This window comes from Fundulus heteroclitus, unplaced genomic scaffold (genome assembly GCF_011125445.2).
Source record: "Fundulus heteroclitus isolate FHET01 unplaced genomic scaffold, MU-UCD_Fhet_4.1 scaffold_39, whole genome shotgun sequence".
Taxonomy (NCBI): domain Eukaryota; kingdom Metazoa; phylum Chordata; class Actinopteri; order Cyprinodontiformes; family Fundulidae; genus Fundulus; species Fundulus heteroclitus.
In genome coordinates this window covers 966,873-982,745 of record NW_023396803.1, presented here as the reverse complement: position 1 = coordinate 982,745, position 15,873 = coordinate 966,873, and the positions used below count along the sequence as shown (strand labels likewise).

The 15,873-nt window shown below is 39.2% G+C and overlaps 1 protein-coding gene across 1 annotated transcript in view; it reads left to right on the top strand.

Annotated features, from left to right (window-relative positions):
* Nucleotides 1-14,778, top strand: part of dus2 (dihydrouridine synthase 2) — a 56,551-nt gene extending 41,773 nt beyond the window's left edge. Inside the window, exons 7-10 of the mRNA XM_012858285.3 lie at nt 1,371-1,418; nt 1,528-1,593; nt 13,878-13,948; nt 14,688-14,778. Coding sequence (XP_012713739.2) covers nt 1,371-1,418; nt 1,528-1,593; nt 13,878-13,948; nt 14,688-14,778 — 276 coding nt within the window. The remainder of the gene's footprint in view (nt 1-1,370; nt 1,419-1,527; nt 1,594-13,877; nt 13,949-14,687) is intronic.
* The last annotated feature ends 1,095 nt before the right edge of the window (nt 14,779-15,873 follow it).

The window sequence follows — 15,873 nt, the reverse complement described above, 5'->3', positions numbered from 1 at the left end:
ATGGCTTGCCAGTAATCAGATACCCTGCTGGGATTATAAGTTCGCCAAAGGAGGAACTCCAGGCCACCGATGTTAAGACACGAAAGCTACTCACCATGCATGGTGAATTCCACCCCAAATCCAGTATTCACTAGATATACACTAAGTGCAAAGAAGGGGGGAGAGGCCTAGTGACAATCAGAGCCACCATTTTAGATGAAACATCCAACTGCTAATAATATATCAGGAAGGTGGCCTCAAGGGATGAAGCGGTCTGTAAAAGTCTCAGACAATGGAAGCTGGAAGAGAAGGAACTGAAGAAACCATCATGAAAGGAAAAAAAATGATGCATGGGATGTCCCACTGACAGCTGAAATTATTGATTTTAACCAAATCCAACCAAAGGCTAGAGAGGGCTAGACTGAAGGACAGCACTGACACTCTGATCATGGCAGCAAAGGGGCAGGAATTGAGCAATAGAACAATTGAAGCCCAGATCTACCATGCCAGGCAAGATTCCTGGTGCAGGCTATGCAAAACATCCAGCAGCTTACAGCAGGTGGTAAGATACTAGCAGAGAAGGAGTACATGGAATGCCATAGCCGATTTGCTGGTATAGTGTACAGAAACATCTGTTCAGAATACCTACTGGAGACCCCCAGGTCAAAATGGGAGTCACCTCCCAAGGTGGTGGAGAATGACATAGCTTAGATCCTGTTTGACTTTCAGAAACAGACAAAATGGGAAAGGCCAACCAACCGGACATTGTGATGACTGATGAGCAGCAGAAGACAGCTGTTGTGATCAATGTGGCCATCCCCAGTGATGGAAACATCAGAAAAAAGAGCACGAGAAACTGGAGAAACACCAAGGGCTCAGGGAAGAACTAGAAAGAGCTTGGAAGGTGAGGACAACAGTTGTGGCCGTGGTCATCAGAGCACTCAGGGCAGTAACCGCCATTCTGGAGTGGCTCCTACAGATATCTGGAGAACCATCAGGCATCTCAGTCCAGAAGGGTGCAGTGTTAGGAACAGCTAAGATCCTAAAAAAGAATCCTCCCAGGATATCCCAGGACTCTGGTAGAGGACCGTTTCTGCCTGCAGCCATCACCATCTACAAGAACTCATTGAAGAAACCCCCATGAGTTACAACAGCATTTATTTTCTGTTTGGGATCAATAATGTATTTTTCAACTGAACTAAATATAGAAAAAAAAATGTGGCAATCCTATGTCTGTTGTGTGCGTGCTATGTAATCTGTGTACTTCCTGACAATTTCTGTCTCAAACATTTTCAGCATGGTAACACATGGTGACAATAAAGATTTTTGATTCTAATTTATAATATTCAGCTGCTTTGACCTCTGACCCTCTGCCCCTTCTTTTCCTGTAGGGTGGAATGGGTGCTGCTCTTCTATCAGATCCAGAAAAAATTGAAGCTGTGAGTACCTCCACTTAAGTATTATTCATTGAAAATGGACTGCTTTCAAATGTGTGAGAATACTCAACAGCAATTTTTATTGATCATATAATTTTTCTTCTCCTTAAAGATCCTTAAAAAGCTTGTGACAGGGGTCTCAATACCAGTAACGTGTAAAATCCGGATTCTGCCTTCGGTAAGATGTAACATGTCTGTTATCACATTTTCTTTTTAAAAACTGCAATATATTTAATGCCATTCTATTTATTTTAATTCAAATCAGTTTTTTATATCACAACACGTATTCTCAAAGCACTTTAAAAGTAAAACTCAATCAAATCCTCCAGACGAATTGGTTTAAAAGTTTCCTAAGGAAACCCAGCAGATTGCTTTGAGTCTTGACAAACAGCATTCACTCCTCCAGAAACAGTGTAGACCCACAGTCGTCTGCATTGTTGATTGCTTTGTAGCAATCCTTCATACTGGGCATGAATGAAGTGACATTGGATAAGAAAACTCCCCTATAACAGGAATAAAAGACCTCCAGCATAACCAGTCTCAGTGTGAGAAGCCATCTGCCTCGACCTACTAGGCATCAGGCATTGTGGACATTTTTATCTCAATCTTATAGGTCAAAATAAAAATAATAAAATAAAATTTTATTAATTTCCATCTCTGCCTTCTCACATCCAAGGTTTCTTTTTTTTGTCAATAACATTTGCAGCACCACCAAGCAAACGTTCACAGTCGTTCCTGGTGCAAAGGAGATGACAGGTATTTTCATGTAAGTGAGGGAAGTTCTGGCAACCAGGTTTTGTTGTTTCTCCAGTACTCCATGGGGCTCTCAGATCGTCCAATGGTGGCCTATGAGAGATAGACTTGAATCTAAAGTAGTTGAACGAAATAAATAAAAAAGCAAAATTATATATTTAACATTACTATATTTCAGTATACGGCTGCACAGTGGCGCAGTGGGTAGTGCTGTTGCCTTGCAGCAAGAAGGTTCACGGTTCAAATCCAACCCTGGGTCTTTCTGCTGTTCTCCCTGTGCATGCGTGGGTTCTCTCCGGGCACTCCGGCTTCCTCCCACAGTCCAAAAACATGACTGTTAGGTTAATTGGTCTCTCTAAATTGCCCTTAGGTGTAAGTGTGTGCGTGAATGGTTGTTTGTGTCTGTGTTGCCCTGCAACAGACTGGCGACCTGTCCAGGGTGTACCCCACCTCTCGCCCGGTGAATGCTGGAGATAGGCACCAGCAACCCCCGCGACCCCATGAGGGATTAAGCGGGTCAGAAAATGGATGGATAGATATATTTCAGTATATTTCATCATCGATAGCTGATAGCCAGTGTCTGAAGTGCCCAGCTATCTTCAGTTGGAAACACTGTCTAAAATGCTTTGTTGGCTCAGCACAGCCTCATTTACAGCTGTAATGTGTGTGCCATAAAGTCCAAGCTTGAAAGACTACAGTTCTCCATGATCTTGATCATGTTTTATCTATTATCTCTCAACACAACATGCACTTGTTTTTTTTTAAAGTCCACTGCCAAAATGTTGACCTATTATCGTCGCTGTGTCTGACCCGGAGCACTTCTGTGCATGCAACATTGCTTTTGCATGTTCAAATATTGATCCAACCACAGACCTGTTAAGCTTAGCATGCTGCTAGGTCTCACATCTGACGTTCATATGTCTGTGGTAAAATTTTATGAGCAGCGCAAGTTGTGGATGTGCGTGGCAACAATATCATTGAGGATGGGTCGAGACACATCCGAGAAGAAGCGTGTCCAATTCGTTGTGTTTAAACTTAAAGCTTACTTTCCAGACTTACGGCCGAACAGCGAGGGAGATGGCACCAAAACTCTGTGCTCTTGCCAGTAGACAAGTAATTAAACTCCTCAAAACAACTAAGAAACTTCACTTCATAAATTGAGCGGTGGGATGGCATTTTGATACCTCTCTACAGTCATGGCCAAAAGTATTGAGAATGACACAAATATTATATTTTCAAATGATCTGCTGCCCTCTGGTTTTCATGTGTGTATGTCAGATGTCATCACATACGTACAGAAATACAATTGCAATCATATTATGAGTAACAAAAGTTTTTAATGACAGTTAGAATGAGTTAATGCAGCAAGTCAATATTTGCATTGTTGACCCCTCTTCTTCAGGACCTCTGCAATTCTACCGGGCATGCTCTCAATCAACTTCTGGACCAAATCCTGACTGATAGCAGTCCATTCTTGCACAATCAATGCTTGCATTTTGTCAGAATTCCTAGGTTTTCGTTTTTCCACCCGAACAAGCTGTTTTCCAGATGTCCCAAACAATCGGAAAGGGGATAGAGAAAATTACTTTACCCCAGTCCTCAGCAGTCCACTCCCTGTACCGTTTGGAGAATATCAGTCTGTCCCTGATGTTTTTCCTGGAGAGAAGTGGCTTCTTTGCTGCCCTCCTTGAGACCAGGCCTTGCTCCAAGAGTCTCCGCCTCACAGTGCGTGCAGATGCACTCACACCTGCCTGCTGCCATTCCTGAGCAAGCTCTGCACTGCTGGTAGCCCGATCCTGCAGCTGAAACACTTTTAAGAGACGATCCTGGCGTTTGCTGGTCTTTCTTGGGCGCCCTGGAGCCTTTTTGGCAACAATGGAATCTCTATCCTTGAAGTTCTTGATGATGCGATAGATTGTTGACTGAGAGTAATCTTTCTAGCTGTGATTCTCTATCCTGTTAGGCCATTTTTGTGCAGTGCAATGATGACTACATGTGTTTCTTTAGAGATAACCATGGTTCACAGAAGAGAAACAATGATGCCAAGCACCTGCCTCTTTTAAAAGTGTCCAGTGGTGTCATTCTTACTTAATCATGACAGATTGATCTCCAGCCCTGTCCTCATCACCACCTACACCTGTGTTAATGGAGCAATCACTGAAACGATGTTAGCTGGTCCTTTTAAGGCAGGGCTGCAATGATGTTGAAATGTGTTTTGGGGGATAAAGTTCATTTTCTAGGCAAATATTGACTTTGCAATTAATTGCTGTTACGCTGATCACTCTTTATAACATTCTGGAGTATATGCAAATTGCCGTTATAAAAACTGAAGCAGTAGACTTTGTAAATATTAACATTTGAATCATTCTCAATACTTTTGGCCATGACTGTATATTGAAGTTCAGCTATAATTTATAATTGTCTATTCCACCTTTTCAATTTATTCTATTTATCTGAAGATGGTGACAAGACTTAGCAGTTTGCCTCCCTAAAATTGGCCCTTTGGAAAGAGATTATCTGGCAAAAAGTAAAACAAAAATAATGTTGGACTTGCGTAGATTGGAAGGAGGATTCTTATAGTCAACACCTACATCTACGGAGGGTCCTTCTCTATTAGGTGGCTTTTCCCCTGTCCTACCAACCGGACACTGGCACCAGCATGGGGTTCCTCTGGATGCTGGAGAGACTTTTCTTTTTTTCAATTTGTTTCTTAAAGTTCTACTGTTCACTGTGTGCTCATGGTCAGATTGTTTAAGGTGTAAGGTTCTTACAAAGTTCAAGAAAGAAAAAGCTGACATAATCGCTCTGCAGGAAACCCATTTATCTGAAATTGACCACAAAAAATAAAAAAATTGGGGCTTTAGAAATACATTATATAGTTCCTTTAAAGGAAAGACCAAATGGTCACATTGTTTAAATCTATTCACCACCAGAATCGGATACATCTTTCTATAAACCAGTGTTTGATAAAATTGCTCCAGAAACAAAAGGAATACAATGGCATAATTAGGAGTAATGGGTGTTTGGAGAAAATGTCACCCGCTCGAGAGGTATTATACATTCTACTTAGCTCCATATTCAAACAAGGATATATAAGTTTTTCATGAACATAGAACAACGATTTAGGATTGTAAGGTGTCAGATAGGGACATCAAATTTTTCAGATTATTGCACCTTGAAATTAACATTGAACCTCAGCAGAAAAACCTAGGATAACAAACTAGAAGATAAATCAAATAAACACTTAACAAAAAGAAAATGACAATGGAGAGACAGGTCCCACATTGGCGTGGAATGCTATGAAGACAATAATGACATATATCAAAATGGCTACAGAGGAACTAGAACTATGAGAACAACTACATAAGAAATATAACATTCTGGAGTCCACAAATAAGGTTAAAGAAGCGAGGAGAAAAATAGACAAAATATTAGCGGAAGAAGTAGAAAAGAAGATGAGCAATCTTACTATGAAGGAGGATCTAAATTAAGTAAATTCCTAGCCAGATGATTGAGAAACAAACAGCTCAATACTCAATATATCAGTCAAATCAGAGATCCTACCTTCAGATCGTTAGTGTTAGCCTTTGAAGACTATTACTCAAACCTGTACTCTCAACCAGAATCAGCAGATAATGAAACTATTACAGCATTCTTAAACACACTGGATCTTCCAAGTATAGGAAAATCACAAAATTGTGCACAGATTACAGAAAAGGAATTAGAAACAACAATAATAAGAACTAGAACTGCAAGCAGTTATTAACGGGTTCCAAGCCCACCCACGCCCCGTCCCTTTGAGTGTGCTCCTGGACTTCAGCTCAGCATTCAAAACCATCATCCCACAGCATCTGGTGGAAAAACTGGAACATATAGGCTTCAGCACACCCCTTCGCAACTGGCTGCTAGACTTTCTCACCAAGAGACCTTAGTCTGATGACCCTGATGACACACGACTGCGTCCCCAGGTTCACCACCAATCACATCGTGAGGTTTGCAGTTGACACGATGGTGGTGGGCCTGATCAGATACAACAACAACCGGGACTACAAAGAGGAGGTGGAGCAGCTAGTGGGCCGGTGCAGAGATAACAGCCTGATCTTGAACGTGAAGAAGACGAAGGAGATCATGTTCGACTTCAGGAAGAACCGGCCTCGCCATGCTCCACTGCTCATCAACAGCTCAGCTCATCTGGTTGAAGATCCGTAAACGTGGGTAACGTGCAAAATCTTATTTGGACTATGGGTTATGAAGGACATGTTAAAATCTGTTATGGTTTTAGAATAATCAGCAATTACATTTCGAGCTAGCTAGCTAACACTTATTTTAGTGTTACTTTTCGAAAAAAATCAAAATTAAAAAATCCCCTGTGTTAACTTTTTATTTGTCCATTACACGGTTATATATGGAGTTTTGCGCGGATTGCACAAAAATTGTAGGAGGAGTTTAACAAGAACGGTTTAACCTTTGTAGACATGTAGCACGAAAACTAGCTAGTGAACGAGGGTGTGCTAATTCCCTTGATGATGCAGAATCATCCAATAAACAAAGTGATATGAAGTTTTTGAGTGTGGGACCGAAACGCATTGTCCTTTGTTATAGCGCCCCTTAGTTGCTGAGGGGTCTGAATTTCTGGGTTTGAGTAGCGGTGCACATTCTGTACTTGGATACCTAATTCAATAGTTTCATTACAAGTCCACATCGGCCGCACAACACGTTTTAGCGGAGAAGAATAATTATTAATAATATTAATAACTAGAACTGCAAGCAGTTATTAACGGGTTCCAAGCCCACCCACGCCCCGCCCCCTTGAGCATGTTCCTGGACTTCAGCGTTCAACACCCTCATCCTACAGCATCTGGTGGAAAAACTGGAACATCTGGGCTTCAGCACACCCCTCATCACTTCCTCACCTCCTGACCACTGTCTGTCCGGGTCTGACAGACCACCTCTGATGTCATCACCCTCAGCACAGGCTCCCCTCAGGGCTGCGTCCGCAGCCCCCTGCTGTTCACTCTGATGACACACGACTACACCCCCAGGTTCACCCCCAATCACATCATGAAGTTTGCAGATGACAAACTCATCAACAGCTCAGCTGTGGAGGTGGTTAGCAGCACCAAATTCCTCGGGGTGCACATCACGGACAACCTCACCTGGTCTGTGAACACCACATCTGGTGAGGAGGGCACAGAAGCGCTTGTACTTCCTACGGAGGATGAGGAGAGCCCACCTGCCACCGCCCATCCTCACAACCCTCTACACAAGTACCATAGAGAGCATTCTGACCAGCTGTCTCTCTGTGGGGTGTGGAGGCGGCAGCACCTCCGACTGGTGGAAAATGAGGAGAGTGGTGGGGACAGCAGAAGGGATCATCGGGGCTCCTCTTCCCTCCATTAAGGACATTTCATCCCAGCGCTGCATGTCCCGAGCCCATTTTATCAGAGGCCCCTCAAACCCCCACCATGAACTGTTTCCCATATATATATATATATATATATATAATATATAATGAATGTTCTTCATTTACAGTGACCTTTAAACCATTAATGCTATTACTCCCTTTCAAGACAACTCATAATATATGAATTACATGTTTCCCGTAACTTATTCCTTTTTATTCTAAGTTCAACCAAGATATTCTCTTCTTATCCTTGTAGCTTGTAGTGTTAAATAAGACTAAAATAATTTCATTTGAATCAAGGTATGCAGATGTTGATAGATGTATCTATCAGTGACATGCGGTAGGGTTCATAGCTGGTGAAGCACTGACGTCATCAGTCAGATTTACAAATATGTACACTCTACAGAGTAGACTCATTGCAAAGTGCTGAAGGAGACTGGTTAAGCCAAATAAATTAACCAAGAGACATGGAAGAAATATTGATTCTTTGTTAAAAAATAAAATAAAACTAAATTATTTGTCATTTGATTGGTAACAGTTTATGAGTTATGATGGATTTCTGCATTTGTAACACATTCAAAAACTATAACCTACATTATGCACATTTCATTACAAAAACAAAACATGAATAATTATCACTGTCTTACCTCTACTTATAAATGAAGTCCATTCGCCGCTCTTTCTGAACAAAAATATCGGTCACTTTCTGGTAAAAGTTCTTTTTATCTTCTTCAGTTTTAAAAGTCTCTCAGTCTCAGTGGAGCTCACTGCCAGGGAGGAAAGCCTTCCTTGATCAGTCCTGTTCCGGCTGTATGTTTAAAGTCTTTTTAGTGCTTTACTTGTTTAGCCAAACTCGCTAATAATACATCCATAACTTGCTTTGACTCTACTATTTGGGGATCAGGAGCCGTGCCCCTTGAGCGCCCCCTGCCTAGAGGCCAAGGAACTGCCGGCCTCACCTACAACCAGCTCTTTGGCTTTTATGATCGCCCAGCAGCACACAAAAACACACAGTTTAAAGACCAAAACACAATTCGTAATCCGCATATATTAAATTGTAGAAAATCAGTTCATAAATGTTTGAACAATTGAATTTATGATCTAGAGACAGGAAGATGCATTCACGGAATGGAAGTCAGCGCAGTTAACATGGGATTGCGCAATCCCAGGGGAGGCCAAGATCGCTGGCTTGGTGGCGCTTCACTACCAAGCGCCATCAAGGATTTACGTTAAAAATAGCAAAAAGTCTTCAATTTTAAAGAGAATATGATAAAAAATAAGGAAATTAGATTTAAAAAATAATTATTACAAATGACTGAGTGAATCACAATATATATTATGTTATCATTATTCTATATTTTCTTTCTTTCCATGATTGCCTCTCCTGACTGCATGTCACTGCTATCTATAACTATAACCCATAAACTCTGCACAACATTCGCATATTTTCTCATTTTGCATCATTGCATCTCCAACTAGCATTACAAATGCTGTCGAACTCTCAGTTTCTAAATGCATTCTCGCACAAATGCCCTTTGCACAATCAATTCAGTACATACAAATGGTTTTAAAAATACTTACCTGTACACTGTGACTTTCTCATGCATTGTTTGCACTTCAATTGTTTACTTTTAAATCACTGCTGCACCTTATACTGTAATTTAAATTGACAGTAATTTACAAGCTGTATTCTTGCACAAATTGCCCTCTGCACAATCAATTCTGCACATACAAATGTTTTTTTTAAAAATACACACCTGTACACTGTGACTTCTCCTGATTTGTTTACATTTCAATTGTTTACTTCAAATCACTGCTGCACCTTATACTGTAATTTATTTTACTGCAATTTACAAGCTGATGCAACGGAATTTCGTTCTGTACGCACTCTGTGCATACAAAATGACAAATAAAGTTTTCTAATTCTCTCTAAGTCTATCTATCTATCCATATTATATTATAGCGTTACTTTTTGAATAAGTCTGATCCATATCTGAACTATGGATCTTTGCAAATGTTCTTGCCATTACTTCTACTTTTTCTTCATTTGTTACTGCTGTTCCTTCTTCATGTTTTAGAACTGGTTATGGTCTCTCTGGTCTATTTCCCTTCATTTTCTTAATCATTCCCCATACCTTAGCTATAGGAGTTGTTCTGCCTATTGAATCACACAAATCTCTCCATTTTGTCTTCTTTGCCTTCTAAATAACTTTCCTTGCTTCTGCCTGTTTTTTTATATTCAATTACATTTTTAAAATTATGTGTTCTTTTCAAAACTCTAAAAGCTATCCTCCCTCTTCTCTGCTCCGCTTAGAAAAAACACGAGATGTGACGTCACTTCCGGTGATGTTCCCAAATATGGGCATAATGGCGGCCGTGTTTACAGTTCTGGATGGCAGAGCTCTGGATGATGAGAGTTATGAACTGATCACAAAATTCATAAATTTGTTAAAAATCAACAATTTGCTCTAAAATTCAGAAAATATTTACGTATGTCCAAGAGTGCTTTATCTAACTACTTGATTTTTAATATGGTCATTAATGAAACGGTTTCAGAGAAAAAAAACATTAAACTTTATAGTCCTATACATGTAAATTGAAATTTCTTGTAAATTGGTCAAATTCGCCTGGATTTTTACCAAACTGAAATCCATGTTTAGTCTGCGTGTGCTTTACAAGTAGAGGCCATTTCTATTAGCATACAACAATATTTTTCGAAAATACATTGGTTTCTCAATTGAGTGTGCAACTTTCAAAAACCTCAATACATGCAGTGAGAGAATTGTTACACCTTATTCAAGGAATACATCCTGAAAATCCAAGATTGTTACACCACAAAATGGATTTTTGGTAATTTTTTGAAGTTTTCAAGTTTTTTTTCACACTTTTGGAAATAGGCCCCGCCCACTTGTTTCAATCATTACCATATTTATTACTTTAGTTCAGGGTTATGACTGGAAGGGGATGAAGGTTTTGTAAAAATCCGATCAGCCATTCTTGCATAGTAGATTTCTTGACATCACAGCGCCCCCTAGTGATGGACGATCCTCAAACGGGGGTCACATGTGCAAAATCTTATTTGGACTATGGGTTATGAAGGACATGTCAAAATCTGTTATGGTTTTAGAATAATCAGCAATTACATTTAGAGCTAGCTAACAATCCTTTATTTTAGCATTACTTTTAAAAAAAGTCAAAATTAAAAAATCCGTCCCCAACATTCTTTTAAAAAATCCGCCATATTAACTTTTTTTATTTATCCATTACATAGTTATATATGGAGTTTTGCACGGATCACACAAAAAATGTAGGAGGAGTTTAACAAAGGTTTAACCTTTGTAGCCATGTAGCGCGAAAAGTAGCTGGGAAACGAAAGGTGTGCCAATTACCTTTTTGATGCAGAATCATCCAATAAACAAAGTTTTTGAGTGTGGGACCAGTAGTTTGGTGGTTATAGGCCGAAACGCATTGTCCTTTGTTATAGCGCCCCCTAGTTGTTGAGAGCTCTGAATTTCTGGGTTTGAGTAGCAGTGCACATTCTGTACTTGGATACTTGATTCAATAGGTTCGTTACAAGTCCGCATGGACCGCACAACGCGTTTTAGTTCCGTAATAATAATGAATAAATGATTTAAATACACACGAAAAACAATAGTGTTCTATGCTCACAGAGCATACGAACGGCATAGCTGTTCGCCTGCGCTGCTGGCTTGGAACCCTAATAATAAATAATTTTGAAACACACGAAAAACAATAAGGTTTTCTGCACTGCAGTGCAGACGAACGGCTATGCGTTGCATAGCCCGTTCTTTCTGCACCGCGGACTTGGAACCCTAATAAATAATTTAAAAACAGACGAAAAACAATATTGTTCTCTGCACACAGTGCAGACGAACGGCATAGCTGTTCGCCTGCACACAGTGCAGACGAACGGCATAGCTGTTCGCCTGCACACAGTGCAGACGAATGGCATAGCTGTTCGCCTGCACACAGTGCAGACGAACGGCATAGCTGTTCGCCTGCACACAGTGCAGACGAACGGCATAGCTGTTCGCCTGCACACAGTGCAGACGAACGGCATAGCTGTTCGCCTGCACACAGTGCAGACGAACGGCATAGCTGTTCGCCTGCACTGCGGGCTTGGAACCCTAATAATAATAATGAGTAATGGGAAAACAGACGAAAAACAATAGGATTCTCTGCTCACAGAGCAGACGAACTTTCTGCACTGCGGGCTTGGAACCCTAATGAACTTGAACAAAACGGCAGGAGCTTATGGGTATTCTATAAAATGGTATAGAATGTTTAAGAAATGGCTTTATCCCATGTTGTTAGCATCCTTTAAGCAAACACTCAAGAAAGGTATCCTGCGTCCTTCATGGAGAGAGGCTGTGGTTACTGTAATTTATAAGGAGGGCAAAGACAGGGAGCATTGTGAGAGTTCTAGACCAATATCAATATTAAACTGTGACTACAAAATATACACATCAATCATATCAAATAGATTCCAGGCATATATTTATGAATATTGAGAAAACTCAGGTGCTCCCCTTTAATTATAGCCCCTTTCCATTCATGATACGTTAATATAACTTCAAGTGGAATACAAACTGGATAAATGGGAATAATCCAAATTACAAATAATCCAAATTACAAATAACCTCATTAAGTTGTATATAAGTATAGATCTTTAAGTATACAAAGATACCAAGACTTGGAGAAACGGAATGTTCTTTTGCTGGATTTACAATCTAGAATTGAAGCTATCAAGATGAATGTACGGCCTAGAATCATATACTTATTTCAGTCTTTGTCAGTCCCAGTAACAAGTAATCTCTAGATTTATTTGGAGTAGGCCTAAACCTAGAATTAAATCCTCAACACTTCAAATTCCTAAAGATAAGGGCGGATTGGCATTGCTATACAGCACAGCTCAAGCTTACGACAAAGTCCCACGACAAAGTGGAAACAAATAGAAATGGGTAATGTAGATCATGTACAATCTATGATTGCAAATTAGATATTTAAGGGAAGTGAAAATAAACTGGACTCTATTACTAGATTCACCTTGGAGGTAAACCTCTTAACAAGATTGTAAGAAAATGTAAGCTAGAGAAAGAAATTAAATTATTTAGCTGGTTGGCCTATGAAACAAATTCTAAATTCAGGTAGTATGAATTCTAAATTTAAGGAATGGGCAAATAAAGGATTAAACATTCTAAATAATTGTATTAAGAAAGGCCAAATTGCAAGTTTCCAAACTGCAGAGGGAGTTTGATTTAAAATAACAAGATTTTACATGTATCTTCAGGTACGGGACTACTATTTAAAAGAAATGAGGCCAAACCTCCGAGGTAAAATTAATGCAATTACAAAAATACTAAGTGATGGATATGAAAACAAAAGTAGTAAAGTGTTATCAACATTGTATAAAGGATTGGTAGTTTATAGGAAAAGCTCAACACTGTATATCAGCGACAAATAGGTGAAGGAACTAGAAAAGCACATAAGTAATGACATGAGGTACAGTATCTCAGGTAACCACTACTAGCTCTAGAAATTGGAAAAATTACTGTTGGAAAAATTTTGTGGAGCCCATCCCCCCCCCCCATCCTGCTTTGGCTCCTCACAACCACTGTTGAGTATTTTTCTTATGGATAAACCTGCTTGGATCCAGGTACTTACAGATTGACTTCTATACAGAAAACCCCTATTATTATCTTTAGCTGTCACTTTATACATTTCTTATTAAATCATACTCTATATTCTTCAGTGATGGTATCAAGGTGTTGGTTGTTTGTACCTGTAATACTTTATCAGTTGGTTTTGCTGTTCTTTTTATATCTCTCTTTGCAGGTGTAGAAGCAGACTCAGAGGATGTTATATTGCTCTCTCCCTTTTCTTTCCTCTTTCTTTCATCCCTTTTAGTATTTTTTTATATCATTTGCTTATCTCCTTTTCCCTTCCTCTTTTACCTTCCCATTTCAGTGGCTATTGAACATTAAATAGTCCCAGCTCTTTTTGGTATTAAGACAGCAATTGTTATTCCACATTGCCAGACAGGACACACACACAAAAAGTCTCAAACGCAAAAAATATACATTGTATTGGATTATTAAGTTATTGAAGTATTCATTTAATTGAAATTGTCTAAACATGCATTTGATGACAAATGCTGACAGGACAAAGGAAACAATGCAGTAATTAGATATTGAAGTTATTTTGTGAGTTGGTAAAAAATGAAATTGCAGAGTGTAAATGGGAGAATGACCAACATTCAGATATTTTCTGTTTGTGGTTAACAGCTGAAGGAGACGGTCAGTCTGGTCCAGCGGATCGAAAAGTCTGGCATCACTGCTATTGCTGTTCACGGCAGGTATGCTGCACCTTTCTTTCTCCATTATCACTCTAGCTACATGAGAAACGTTAATGTAACAGCAAATAGCATAGTTTAGCAATAGCTGGGAGTCCGTTTTGTTTCTGTTGTCTCTTTTAATGTTGCTTGAAAGAATGTAGTGTTACCACATAATTATGTACCTAAACCTACCGCATTTGTTCAAGTTTAAAACCATGCATCATTTAATTCTGCCTGCAGAACTAAAATGAAAATGTTAGTTAGAAACGTGTCTAGCATATATTTAACTCACTAGCAGACTAACTTATGTCTTGCTGTCTTAGTTCAGAAAAAAATCAGGATTAATTATTGCAAAGATCAATTAGCCAAAGGCCTCCTTCATATAGTTGTAATTATGCATTATCATTTAATCTTCAAATAAAAGTATTGAAGTGTTTTTGCTTCTTTCAGTTTTACACTTTAGCACATTAGTCTGTTAAGTTGTTCTTACCATCTAGTATTCCTGGAGACCCCACTTATCAGATTTTTGTCCCTCTTCCTGAAACTTGAAAGCTGGTGAGGTTGTGCTGCAAACTTCCACATTTCTTAAATATAGTAATTTGTTTGTCAAGATAAAAAGTACTAAATGCTTTTAAACTAAAGAAATATGTTTTGTACATTAACAAATTGTCTGACCTTTAGAAGAGATGACCTGGTTAAGTGAATGTAAAGCTGCAGTGTTAGTTACAGGTGATCATGTCATTCTGATTCTGTTGCTCAGGTTTAAAGACGAGCGTCCCAGACATCCTGTCCACTGCGATTACATTCAGGCTGTCGCACAGGCAGTTTCAATCCCAGTGATTGCAAAGTAAGTAACAGTCAGCAGTCACTTTTCTGCTTTTTTTTTATTTTGTTTCCTTTGAACATAAGGTTCTGTCATTTGTTAAAACCTTAACATGTTAGTTCAGTTTCTGTTCAGCAACGTGCTTGAGCACGATAGCAATGTTCACAACAACAATTTTAATGTTAATGTGATAAAACTTAAACTGTGACATTTGTTTGTTTGAGATGTGATTGTGTTTAAGTGTGTTGAAATGGTTTTAAGATATAGCATTAGTTAAACTCCCTGGCTCTATGTTAAAATTAGGGCTGCAACAACAAATCGATAAAAATTGATAATTAATAGCGTTGGCAACAAATTTCATTATAGATTTGTTGTGTCTCGCGATTAATGCGTCACTCATCATGTTCTTTCAGTATGTATGTCGTATGTCGGGATATGCCCCCATGTACCTTACATGCGGGTGTTCGTCAGTGCTTGCTGACTGACTGGCTGCAGAGCAATGTAAACACAGCGAGGCAGAAATGGGGGCGGCATTTTCAAATACCACTTTTTTGTAGTAAATTCTACAAATGATGACAGAGAAAGGGACTTGAACCAAGTTCTCAGAAGATAAGGAGCATGTCACACTTTACAAAACCCAAAAATAAGTAACATGCAAGGTTTGACATAGCACATTGCACTCATCAATCACATGGAGTGATTGATCAGGGTGAAGAGAGCAAAACAGCTGGTTAAGTCATTACTATATATATATATATATATATATATACACTCCTGATCAAAATCTTAAGACCAGTCAAAAATTTGCAAGAATTAGCATTTTGCAACACTGAATCTTAAGAAGGTTCTAAGTAGAGCTTCACAATGTTAAAAGGACAAATCAGTGCAAGAGACAAGAACATTTGAACAGGGAATTGTCTGAAAACTGCATTTACACTCAAACATGATTTTTTTCAGCTGATCAAAAGTTTAAGACCATAGTCTTTAAAAGCCAAAAGCTGTGCAAACATCTGGATTCCATGTCATTTTCTGTGAAGTCTTTACACTGTCAAGACCTCCTGATGGCAAAAGCAAAAAAGCTCACTGACTTTGAACGTGGTAGGATTGTTGAGCTGCATAAGCA